This window comes from Sinohyriopsis cumingii, chromosome 1 (genome assembly GCF_028554795.1).
Source record: "Sinohyriopsis cumingii isolate HCF-2022 chromosome 1, ASM2855479v2, whole genome shotgun sequence".
NCBI classification, from domain to species: domain Eukaryota; kingdom Metazoa; phylum Mollusca; class Bivalvia; order Unionida; family Unionidae; genus Sinohyriopsis; species Sinohyriopsis cumingii.
In genome coordinates, this window is record NC_142961.1 from 57,437,870 (window position 1) to 57,450,429 (window position 12,560).

At 35.5% G+C, this 12,560-nt stretch overlaps 1 protein-coding gene across 4 annotated transcripts in view; it reads left to right on the forward strand.

Moving 5' to 3' along the window:
- Nucleotides 1-498: 498 nt before the first annotated feature.
- LOC149806924 (uncharacterized) overlaps nt 499-12,560 on the forward strand; it is a 174,502-nt gene continuing 162,440 nt past the window's right edge. The window contains exons 1-2 of one of the 4 annotated variants that reach the window (XM_089959761.1): nt 499-1,018; nt 3,216-3,388. In XM_089959761.1, coding sequence (XP_089815887.1) covers nt 3,224-3,388 — 165 coding nt within the window. In that variant the 5' untranslated portion in view covers nt 499-1,018; nt 3,216-3,223. Of the gene's footprint in view, nt 1,019-3,006; nt 3,389-12,560 lie in introns of those variants that run through there. The other 3 variants (XM_089959754.1, XM_089959737.1, XM_089959744.1) reach the window with 3 other exon arrangements.

A 12,560-nucleotide genomic window follows, 5' to 3' on the forward strand; every position in this document is an offset into this window, starting at 1 on the left:
ATCTTGTGCTGAAAAATGTCGTTCAACCCCACTACTACAACGACAATAGCAATAAAAGTCAGACTGGAACTATACAGCTATGCACACGACAATAACACGTTGCTATGGCTGAGAATGATATTTCAATCGTGTTTACTGCATATTTCCCACGTCCTGTTCCGGCTCATAATGTGACGTAAAATTAGCGGTTCAATGCACATAGACAAAAAGAGAAATTGGGGAGAAAAAGATATTTAGCGGAGTCTAATGAACCTTTTTATATTTGACATACGGACGACATCGTCTGTTCCTCGTTTAGTGTATTGTATTTTTAGCTGCAAAAGCCTGTGTTTTGCTCCAGTAACTCTGAATCACTCTTAAGTTCTGTTTACACTTTATAAGGTATAATCTGAATGTGAGTATTACTGTCATACTACAAATGCACAGCATTACAATATACACTGTCAGAAAAAAAAAATCACACATTTCGTGCTGTTGCTCCACCTACAAGAAAAGGAGTATAAGCTACTGGGTCATCCGACTCTTTCTTAGAAATAAAGAAGCCGTCAGATTGGAGCGAATAATCAAGTCCAAAATTGTCAAAATACGAAAGCGTATGCAAGCAACTGACTTTCATTCACTGGGTGTCCAGTTTGCACAATGTTGTGCCAGTATCGAGTTTTGAACTACCGAGTTTAAACACGCATTAAATGGCTGCAAATGTTACCGGTATGCGCTTCCATAGTATCCTTGTGTGATTGATTAATTGTCCGCGCCATTTCGACTAATTATTATTCATTTTATGGCATACTTTTTGTGAAGTCGATACACCACTAGCTTTATGTGTGGAAAATAACCGTTGACTGTTCATTGTTTATGATACCATTGCTTTGTCTGATAATTTAAGCGTACAGTAGTCATACATTATGGTAATTTAGTGCCTAGGTAGTGAATTGAAGCGCCTTTCCCAGTCAGGTACACGGACGGCAGCCGACCCAGTGAGAAAGTGTGACAGCTGTTTATTTGACCCAGCGTTAAGGTAAGTGCGAAGTTTTTATTGCGCAATTTCATCAGAAAGATGACAGCACCGTCTTGTATTAACAGTCATTTATAAACATTGATAACTTTAAATCATTGTATTTATAAGTTAAACTTTACTTATCGTATCTTTGAACAAGCATAAGATAGCATTCAGCGCAATAGCATGACATTTAGTCGTAGCATGACAATTAGTCGTACTTACATCAAATGACATATAAAACTTGTTTATTTAAGTTATGTAAGCAATGAAAGAGATCCTTATTCAGTTAGCTGAAATCAACAACTTCAATGGCAAGCACACTGCAGTTACATGCTTGTAAGTGGAACGATAGTCCGAAATCAGATTCTTGCTTGAATGACTGCCTTCCAGGAACTTTGAAAACTGCGTTCCGCGAAATTCGTTTCTGATAGCATTCCACTCGTACGTATGCAGTCGACTTTAATTTTTCTTATATTAAATAAACTGAAGGGTATCTGTTTAAATGTATTTATTGACAACATTTTCACAAAAGCCCTGTCAGAAAGTGTTGATTATGGGGAAACTAAACAGCATTGGGTCTGCCTGACATTTTAATATTGTCATTAGGCCACGGTATTCATTATCTGCACTATCAGTAATCGATGATCAACCGTAAAGGTATATCGGGCGTATGACAAGCTAACCTACCGCACGCAGTACACTGCGAGCAAGCGAACGTTAACTTTTAATGGGACCTTTCTATATTATTCGTATTCCTTTAAATGGTCATTTTATGTCATACGGCAGTTTATATAAGTCACGTATACAAAGCTGTCCTGACAAAATGTTCTCCCGTATCCAGCTCATCGAGCTAATTTGATTATCATAGACCGTAATTTGCACGTCTTGATCGTGATACAATTAGCAAACCACACTTACATTATATGTGTGATCTATCCAGTAGTATAATTTTTTGAACAGATGCGGCTTTTTTTGAGAAAAAGTTACCTGTTGGTGTCTCTGTTCACTATTAACATCTGACACGGTGAGATTTGAACCCAGGTCTGCGGGTAGACGGCACACATCGCCTTGCCTGCACACACGAGCCCGCATTCTCTTATGACTAAGCACACATCACCAAAAATATGATGTTACTCAATCGTGTGAAGCAGACACACTCGCTTGACGACCTAGTAATAAAGCTATCACTGCCATCTCACACCTGTCTGCGTGGGTTCGGGTCTCGGATTCGGCCAATGTGGCTATGTGAGAAAGCTTGCCAGTAGCTTCTCGAGGGTGGGTGGTTATTTCCGGGGATTTCCCGAGTTCTTCCTCCACCATTAATACTGGCCGCCATGTATAGCCTATTGTGTGCTGAAAAATGGCGTTAAACCCTACGACAAACAACAACAGCCTAGTAATATGCATTCGTGTGTAGCAGACACACGAGTGCATATAACACCGATTGAGTAACATCATGTTTTGGTGATGTGTGCTTAGTCTTGAGGGAATATGGGCTTGTTTGTGCAGGCAAGGTGATGGGTGCCGTTTACCCGCGGACCTGCGTTCGAATCTCCGTAGAGAACGAATTAAAAATTCTCTAACCTGTATGATAGTATTATTTGTATTAAAATATATATTCTACCTACAATTATCAAGCATTCTTCTATAGAAATCATGGGATAGCACTTTCCGTTCTGTCTGGTGTATATTTATAATTTTAAAATTAGGGTAGGTAGGTATTTTATATATATATATATATATATATATATATATATATATATATATATATATATATATATATAGTAATTGTATCCTTTTGATAACAAATATAATACAAACATCAACACTGTATGAAGAAGACTAACAATATTTGATAGCTGGCTACAACAATTTATATTCTAGGCATGGTTTTGTGTTGTTTGCATTCCTGGTTTTACACGATTACCTTTAAAATGTTAATCGCTCACGTGGTTAGGAAATATGACCATATTAACCTAATAAACAAAATATGTTTTATCAAAATGAAAGTATTTTCCTGGAAAAATGAAATAGAAGGAAGACATGAAATACGAATTATTCACAATAAGCAAACGAGATCTAAACTGGCAATAAATGAATAAAGAACAGTTTGAAACAGACAAGGAATGACAGCCCATAACAATTTGGCGAGTAATAGTTTGATCAAATATACAAAGCATACAGAATGATAAGCATTGAAAAATAATTTTGGCAGCGCAGAACATGTGCGACCTAACAATCAAGTTTGTGCAGGACGAAGATAATGCAAAACAGGGAATTGAAAGTCCCAGCTCGGATATCAAAATGTTAGACTGGGAGCAGCACACGGAATGTATAGACCAACCAACCGACTCCCCAGAAACCAGAGGACATGACATTAAACATAAGGTATGTCAGTGTACTTAATTTGTTATATATTTCTTTTACTAACAGCGATATAATTTAAAATGTTAATAATGTCGAGAGTGAGATTATGTAAAATCTGAGTTCTCTAAGAACTCAAAAGCAAGATAATACAAAAGCTCATTATATGAGAAGATTTGAACAGATTTAATGAAACCGGATCCAGTTCTAACCAATCCTGTTAAAATGGATCGCCTACCTAATGGATTTTGTTCTAAACAACAACTTTGTGGAACATGCATGCGGTCTCAAATTAACCCGAACTCGACCTAACATTTAAACAGAACTTGTTTCACCGTGAAGTCATTTCTGCATCGTTATAGATATTCGCTGAGTATCAGATCGGTTAGAAGCCTTAGATTAGGTAATTGTTATAGAAATTCGGATCGGTTAGAAGCCTTAGATTAGGTAATTGTTATAGAAATTCGGATCGGTTAGAAGCCTTAGATTAGGTAATTGTTATAGAAATTCGGATCGGTTAGAAGCCTTAGATTAGGTAATTGTTATAGAAATTCGGATCGGTTAGAAGCCTTAGATTAGGTAATTGTTATAGAAATTCGCTGAGTATTAGTTAGGTTAGAGACTAGATTACGTAATCTACCTTCTTTGAGTCAACGTACGTCCGATAAGGTCAACATTATATGCTTTTTTAAAGACACGAAGAATGAAATGGATATTGACAAAAAAGTTATTTATTTAGGAACAACCTCGTGCTTCGAGCAACCGACAGTGGGACGGATTCTGAGATATATTGCGATATTAAATTCTCGCAGACATAGAATTGATTTTGGAAAGGTATAATTCTGAAAGATTAATGGTTGGTTAAACTCTGAAATATTGTTATGTTTTTGTGTGTCTTGCATTCAACAGTAAATTTCCAAAATCATCACCACTTCTTCCTCATGTGTTCAAATGAATCTGCAATCTGACGGAAATCAGATTTCCACTGTTCTATGTAAAGGTCTGACAGCGACCGCAGTGGGGTCATGTTTTGTTGACCTGTGAATTAGCCAATGGATATGCAGCTTTCAGAAATCTGAAAGCAAACATTTTTTTGAAAACCGATCATCAGTCTTCATAAGTTCCAGTGTTTTCTCAAAACTGATCACTTCTATCATGCCATTGTGGGATCGCGGTCTGCATGCAAGATTTACTGGTCTCCGAAATTGAAGAACTTGACATCATGTCAATCTATGCACTTCCGAAGCTAACGATTTGACAACGGACGTGCTCCAAAAAGCATGCGCAATATTACGTTTGGAAAAAAACATGTAGTACTACATTTTTTACGAAGGATTTTACTTAGTTTAATTATAATCAAGGCATATATTAGAATGACCTTAGCAAATAATGAAAATAAACAAAGTAGTGGGGCCAAGTGTTTGGAACTATTTTGTTACTTTTAAGATACAAACGTGTCCTCAGCGCTGGTCGACGTAGGGATAATATCCAAAATTGGATAGTAAATCGTTTAATATTACGTCCAAGAGGTGCATTAGACTGACCACAGTAAGTCATGAAAGTTTACACAATAACGGGGCCAGATCTTTGGATATAAGTTTTGGCTCTTAACATACAGACGTGACCACAGATTTGATCGGCGTAGGGATAATGTCCCAAAATAGTAACTCGCCAGATACCAGAATCGCTTATTTAGAGACTATGGCGCAGAGCGTTCTGAAAGTGAATCAGATCGTTCGGCCCACATTGATATTCTTCGGTTATGCTGAAAGCCGCAGGTACCCGGCGGTGATCACAATTTTTCCCTATATTATTATATAGGCAACAATTAGCGGCTCCGACAACAATTAGCGGCTCCTAAAATGACGGTGATTACAATCTTTCCCTATATTTTTATATGAACTCCAATTAGCGGCTCCTACAACAATTAGCGGCTCCTTCTACAATTAGCGGCTCCTAAAACACTTCTAATCTACGGCTCCGTTAATAAAAATCGCCAATTTATGGCTCCAGAAACACGTGAAGCTCAGTCTACAAACTACACTCACCGGCTCCTTCGACAGTAACGCCGCTGTAATTTTGATCTCCGTCTTTAGTACCGAACGAGATTTCAACTCAAAAACGAGATCTACTTAGCTATTATTTCCAGCTCCTACGATTATGGAAAGCCGCAGGTACCCGACGGTGATCACAATTTTTCCCTATATTATTATATAGGCAACAATTAGCGGCTCCGACAACAATTAGCGGCTCCTAAAATGACGGTGATTACAATCTTTCCCTATATTTTTATATGAACTCCAATTAGCGGCTCCTACAACAATTAGCGGCTCCTTCTACAATTAGCGGCTCCTAAAACACTTCTAATCTACGGCTCCGTTAATAAAAATCGCCAATTTATGGCTCCAGAAACACGTGAAGCTCAGTCTACAAACTACAATCACCGGCTCCTTCGACAGTAACGCCGATGTAATTTTGATCTCCGTCTTTAGTACCGAACGAGATTTCAACTCAAAAACGAGATCTACTTAGCTATTATTTCCAGCTCCTACGATAGTAACGCCGCTGATAATCTTGAGCTCCAATTTAACTAACGAACCGAACGAGATTTAAACTCATAAACGAGATTTTAATCACGTGCTGTCATATTCGGAATACTATCATCTTATCCGCATCAGTGTCCTTTACCGTTATCGAGCGAAGTGTAGTTTTCAGAATTTGTAACAAGGTATTTTCCATTAGTAAAGAATATTAACTTGTTTTTTTATACTGCAGATATTTTGCTTAGACTAAAAAGTTCTCATATATCTTTACAACACTGGACAGATCTCTAAATTAAGTATCTCATGGGTGGGTGGGGTGGAAGAACGTTATTGCGGTATTTTTTAAACTGAGGACACTTTGGCAGGATAATGAGCAAAAGTATCATGAAAGCTTGCTAAGAAAAGATCTATAACTATCACTGGACATTTATCAAAATATAAAATACAGTATTTCTGTTAAAATTTATTGTTTGAAAGCAGGTGTTAAGAACTATCACAGTCATAAGCAGATCATCAGATAACCTACCTGGGAATGTGATTGTGTCATTTGAACAAACTTTACATGAATTCGCTCACTTAAGTGGTGTGTGATGACTCCCACAAATTTGTTTAATGGCTCACATATGAACATGCACCTTGCACAGTATAAATTTTTTTAGCCATTCAGCCTTTAACTTAATGTTTAAGTGCTCGGAACAACTTAACTGGTAGAGGTATTACAGTGCAAGTAACTATCAGCATGTGGTTGAAAGTGGCAACAGAGTTACAAAGGAAACAAAAAGTTTCAATAAATATAATTTCATGTGAAGTGGATGGTTAAAATGTTGGCTTTAATTTATTTACTAAGATTGCAGTTATTGTAAAGAATATCCGAAATTGGCATAGGTTAGAAATTAAACCAGTGTATTTTTAGTTAGAAGATGCACTTTGTGCATGAGAGGGCAGATCTGATGTAATATGTTAGGAAAGACCTAAAGATTTTTTTCAATCATATGGAATTAACAGCAAAAATGAGGGCATGCAGGAAGTCCATCTCCAGTAGCAAAACATATACACATTAAGCAGCGAAATGTGTAGCATCAACCAATATTTGTGAAAAATGTAAATCCTTTTAGGAAATAAAGTTGTATATTATTTTCTTTCTTATATCTATGGAATAAAATGCATACATTTTATCAAATCTTTGGAAGAGATTACATTATTGGGACTTGTAAAAAGTAAGGTGAGACAAGTGAATTTTATGAAACTATTTGTCTTGGACGAGTATGTGAAAACAATATTTGATCAGCCCTGATACCCCATTTATTTTCGTAGTTAACAGTGTTTTTGCAAGTTTGGTAACAAAATGTAAGGGTGGACTTTTCAGTTCTTAAATTTAGTTCTTCATAAATTTCAATATCATTGCAGTTAAAGTATTACTCCATCTTCCAACTTAAGCTAGGTAATTTCCAGTTCATTTGGTTTCTTTCTTGAGAAAATTACATGGTGTCTGGTCTTCGGGATATTTGAACGCCACACTTAAGCAAAAATCTCCTTTAGTTCAGTGTTGACAATTAGTAATAATAATCTTAATAAGACTTAAAATGGCATACAGTGTAGTTTAACAGTGACTGATGAGACCGGTGTTTCGATACTTCTGTGGCTTCCCATTGGATGCGCGAGGTTATGTGAATAATATTCACTTTGGGTAATTCGACGCAAAATCAATAGTGTATGCTGTCACGTGGGGTCTATTGCGAAGTACTGTCACAACAAATGTTATATACAAGCAGAAAATTAAGCACTGTTTCATTCCGAACTTTGGAGTTATTCACATTATTGTGTTCATTCACATTATTGCATTCCAGTTTTAAGTCTATAGACGTATTTTGTGTTGTGCAAGTTTAGATATTTTTAGACAGGAAAAACATTTGTTTGGACTGTTCAGTGTAAATAGAAAGCGCTCATTATTTGGACATAAATATTAGTCTGGAACTGTTATTGAAGGAATTCAGGACAACGCCATCTTGACAACTACAAAGTTCTTGGAGGACCAGTACATTTCCGGTTTTGAAATTTATGAGGAACATTTCTATCATTTAGGACTTTCACAGACCAGTATAAGGACTAGCTTGGATTCACTTCATAATACTTTATGTTCCTTTCATATTTTTTATTTATAACTTTGATAATTAAACTGTTAAGTTTTATAAAATTTGTTGTTTTTGCTTCTTTTCTGTTACTTAAGTTTGCAATCATTGAGACGTAGCAGAAACTTGGGGCCTAACTGGGGATATGAATTCCACAGAAATTGAAATTGTTTTGAAATTTAAGTTATCTTAGTCCCTAATATTTCTGACTTTACATAGTAAAACCAACAAGCTTTTACGATATAAACTAAAGTGGAGAATTGTACTTTAAATCCTTGCCAGGAACAATCAGTCTTTGAAAGAGGACGAATTGCTCCAACATTCCAGACAATATCTTTCCTGTGCAAAGCCATATTTGTTAAAACATGAAATAAAAAATATTTTGGTTTAAATTTGGTAGAGAAGAATATTTTGGACAAAAGTGCTTTGACTCTAGCTCAAACCTGCAAGTTATGAAATTGAAATTAAAATTCAAGAACAAAATAAAGTTAAGAAAGCTTGAAAAAGAGGAAAGAGATAAACAAATGCAAATTCAAAAAGAAGAGAAAGAAATGGAGAAGAAATGACAAATGCAAAAGGAAGAAAAAGAAAGAAAAATACAAATGCAGGAAAAAGAAAGGGAGATGCAAATGCAGGAAAAAGAGAGAGACAGATACAAAAATATGAGTTACAAATGAAACTGCAATTACAGAAAGATGTGATGTGATTTGGATTTTTAACATAGTTTTAACACTTTTTCAGTCATATCGCTACGATGTCTGCTATGTGGCAGTTTATAGTGATGTCTAGCACTGGGACATCATGCCGCAGACATGTAGCATGATGTCCCACCCAGTCACATTATCCTGACACCAGGCCAACCAGTCCTAACACTAACCTCTTAATGCTGCGTGTCAAGCGAGGCAGCTATTAGTACCATTTTTGTAAGTCTTAGGTATGACTCAGCCGGGGATCGAACCCACGACCTCCCGCATCCCAGGCGGACGCTCTAACCACTAGACCACCAGAGCAGTATTACAGAAAGAAGAGCAGTACCTAAACCTGTAGTGATACTCACATTACAAGGGACAACAATCTCACATTTCTCCTGCGACCGATAAGGATTTGAAACCAATCCTTTGAGCCACATGTTCAGTGTCATAGTTTAACACCAAAATTACCATCAGAGATTCGACATTTTGACTACAAATTTAACTTGAACCCCACCAGTGGTCCTGGAAAACTTGAAACAATGTCACATCAAGTCATACCTGTATGAAATCAATAGGAAGGTGATTCATTTTCTCAGAAATGGAGAGTATTATAATCATTATGTCTTAATCCGTGACAGACTAGACAAGACTACAGCACAGATAAAACCTGACCCGGTACTCACTATCTGCATTTGCATTACTAGTTATATGATTCCACAAATCTCACAATACAACAGAAATCCAATAGTCGGATGACATCAACAAGCTTCTATCTAATGTAAAAAAATTAAAATATATTAAATGAAAGTCAGAAAGCTTCTGTAAGAACCAGAAAGAATATATTTATGTTGAGAAAACAACCAGAAACCTGTCGCTGTCACTGCAATCTGGACAGTTCAACAAGCAAAGAGCACATGTCAACAAGGTAGTCACATGATACAACAAAACATAGTTATTTTTTTAATAAATATATACAGAATTCTGTGTTCTTTCATTGTAGTTTCTTTATTACGAACAGTTTACAACTTTATTTTTCATTTCATATTTTTTTTTGTTTCTACATCTGAAATGGGTTATTACTGACATCATGTGACAACTGGACCTATGATGTCATGAATATGTTGGTTGTGATATTTGTGTACCCATGCGACTAGCAATGCAAATGGTGAGTATCAGGTCAAATTTCATCAACGCCATAGTTTCATCTTATCTTTCAGCAGAGTAAAGACATAATTATTCTAATACTTGCATTTTCTGAGAAAATAAATAATTTTCATATCGGTTTCATGTAGGTATGCCTCGGGGTAACAGCATTAAGTTTGCTAGGCCATCTGGTATGCGGCTATGCTTTGCTGACAACATGTTGGTGTCTTGTGATGCTAGACTGGTTTTCAAACCTTTCATGTCAGACAAAATATCAATATCAAGCTGACTGTGAAACAACCAGTCTTCTAATCTAATCCAGTGAGTGTTAAGATTGACTCAACAACTATAATTATGGTAACCACCCTAATGATCCATACTGCAACCTCCGAATATTCTGGGCAGAACTCAATAAATATAATTCACAATCAGTTACAACTCAATTACGTAATTGTTTCTGTCATCAAGTAGTTGCAAACTTTCCTGACTTTCATCAACATTTGCAAACTTCAAGGAATTTTCATGTTCAGAAAAGAAATTATCATTTCTTCCAACTTTTTCCAAATTTCCTAGTAGCATGGGAGCCCTGTATACTTCTTCAATCGTATATGTATCGGTAATGAAGTCAATATTAACATTCTGGCATATTTAAGAGCTTGATGCAATGACAACATCTACTGGGAAGTCTTATTATATATAATCTTGTGACAAAAAGTGTTAATTTGTTTTGATGAAAGAAAAATTGGCTGATGTAGATTCTACTTGCACTTGTGTCAATAGCTGATGAACTTGTATTCCCCGTTAAGTCAGCCTTTATTATTAAACGACAATTACACTGGCTTAGACTAATGAATGCCTTTAGATGTGACATTACAAGTCTTTAATCATGCTTGATTATCTTGGTTTTTCTGTATGACAAATTACATTTTATTATATGGCAATCACGTAGGGAGGACTGTGTGCGAGAATAAAAACTTTTTCTTGCATCTCACTCTCTCAGCTCCTCTCTCCGAATTGTATTTATTGTTACCTTAACATAATGTCATTATTCATAAGACCATAGTTATTATAATTGTACAATATTTGCTTTTAATTTCTTGGTATATGCTAGTGATGTGATTTGATAATTAGATTCATTCTTAAGCACATGATTTAAAAAGCAAACATTTTATTTGTCATGGTAGTAAAGATAATAACTGTATGGATAATAATTATAATTCAATTTAATTTGTTCTGTTACATCTGATGATACAGTTTTGTAATCACTTCTGACAAAACAAAGTTTTTAGTAGTATAAAAGTCTTCGGCTGCATTTGGTATCTGATAAGTCTCTGTTGCTTCTTGTATAATTCTAACAAAATCTGGATCAAGTTCTGTATAATTATTTTGACACAGTTCCTTCAGGTCCTGAATTTCCTCTGTCATTGGTGCTTAACAGTTCTCTGCTCCTGAAAAAAATTTGTATTAAGATTAAATTGTATTGATGTAGTTAAACCAGCATTAACAGCCACATTCACCATGAATATATTTCATCCCTGACATAGAGCAGCATTTTTTTAAAATGCTTCTTATAACTGACTTGTTAAAATAAACCTGTCTTAAGAGACCATATTCTTTAAAGTCTTTGAAATAACAGCTTACAACAGGTTCAAATGCATTGTTTGGTTACAATATAAAAATAATAAATGTAGAAAAGCCGCTGTAAATTACCATGTATGGTGTAAGTAGATTCCCTTCATTTTTAATTCAACATTTTAGAGAAAAAAACCCTGTAATTTTAGGACACGAAATAATATTGACACCAGGAGGAGCATATGAACAAATTCTACACGTCCATTCAAACAAGTTATCGAGTCTCTTATTTCACAGAGAACACCAGCAGTTATCTTTGTCAGAAGAAAGTGTAGTTTCTCAAACCAACAAAAGTTAAAATGACCTGGATCATTTTATTCTTCCAACTGACTGGGAGCTTGCCGACCAAGTGTGCAGGCTACATAAAACAGTACGAGCTTATTATGCAAAATGAAAACATTCAAAAGATGTTGCCTCTTTTATTTTTGCAGCATAAATCAGTATTTAACACTTGCTATCCAATGGCAGTCAACAGAATAATAGGTTGTTATTTCTAAAAGCCCATATTTTAAAAAGAGATATGGATATCAATGTGTCCTTCCTTCACAAACTGTTGATATTTCAAAATGACAATAGATCATTCGGAAAAGAGTTCAGCCCATTTGGTGCAAATTTTGTACCATGCCATTAACTACATCCTCCATGTTTTGTTGATGTTCCACAGTCCTACCATGTCTCTTAGATGTTTCTGAATGAGCAGTACATATACAAACTGCAGACACAGCTTGGAATAGTGATACAGAGTACATGTATTTTGACGTCTATTAAAAATGATGACTCAGATGTGATCATAGAAGAAATGTTTTTAAGAAAATGTAAATTTAGAGAAACAAAGGGTTTTTTTTAAGAAAGAAAAAGGGATCTATTTTTGTGTTTATGTGGTTTGGCATATTTTCATTTCGTGCATGTGTCATACATGTAACAAATACTGCAGGTGTTTTAATCTGGCAATTTTAGGAAATTTGCCAAATTAACTTGAACAACTTGTATCATCCTGTTCACTGGAAAAAGAAAATACATGCATAGAATAATAACTATTGTATTACATCCAATCTAT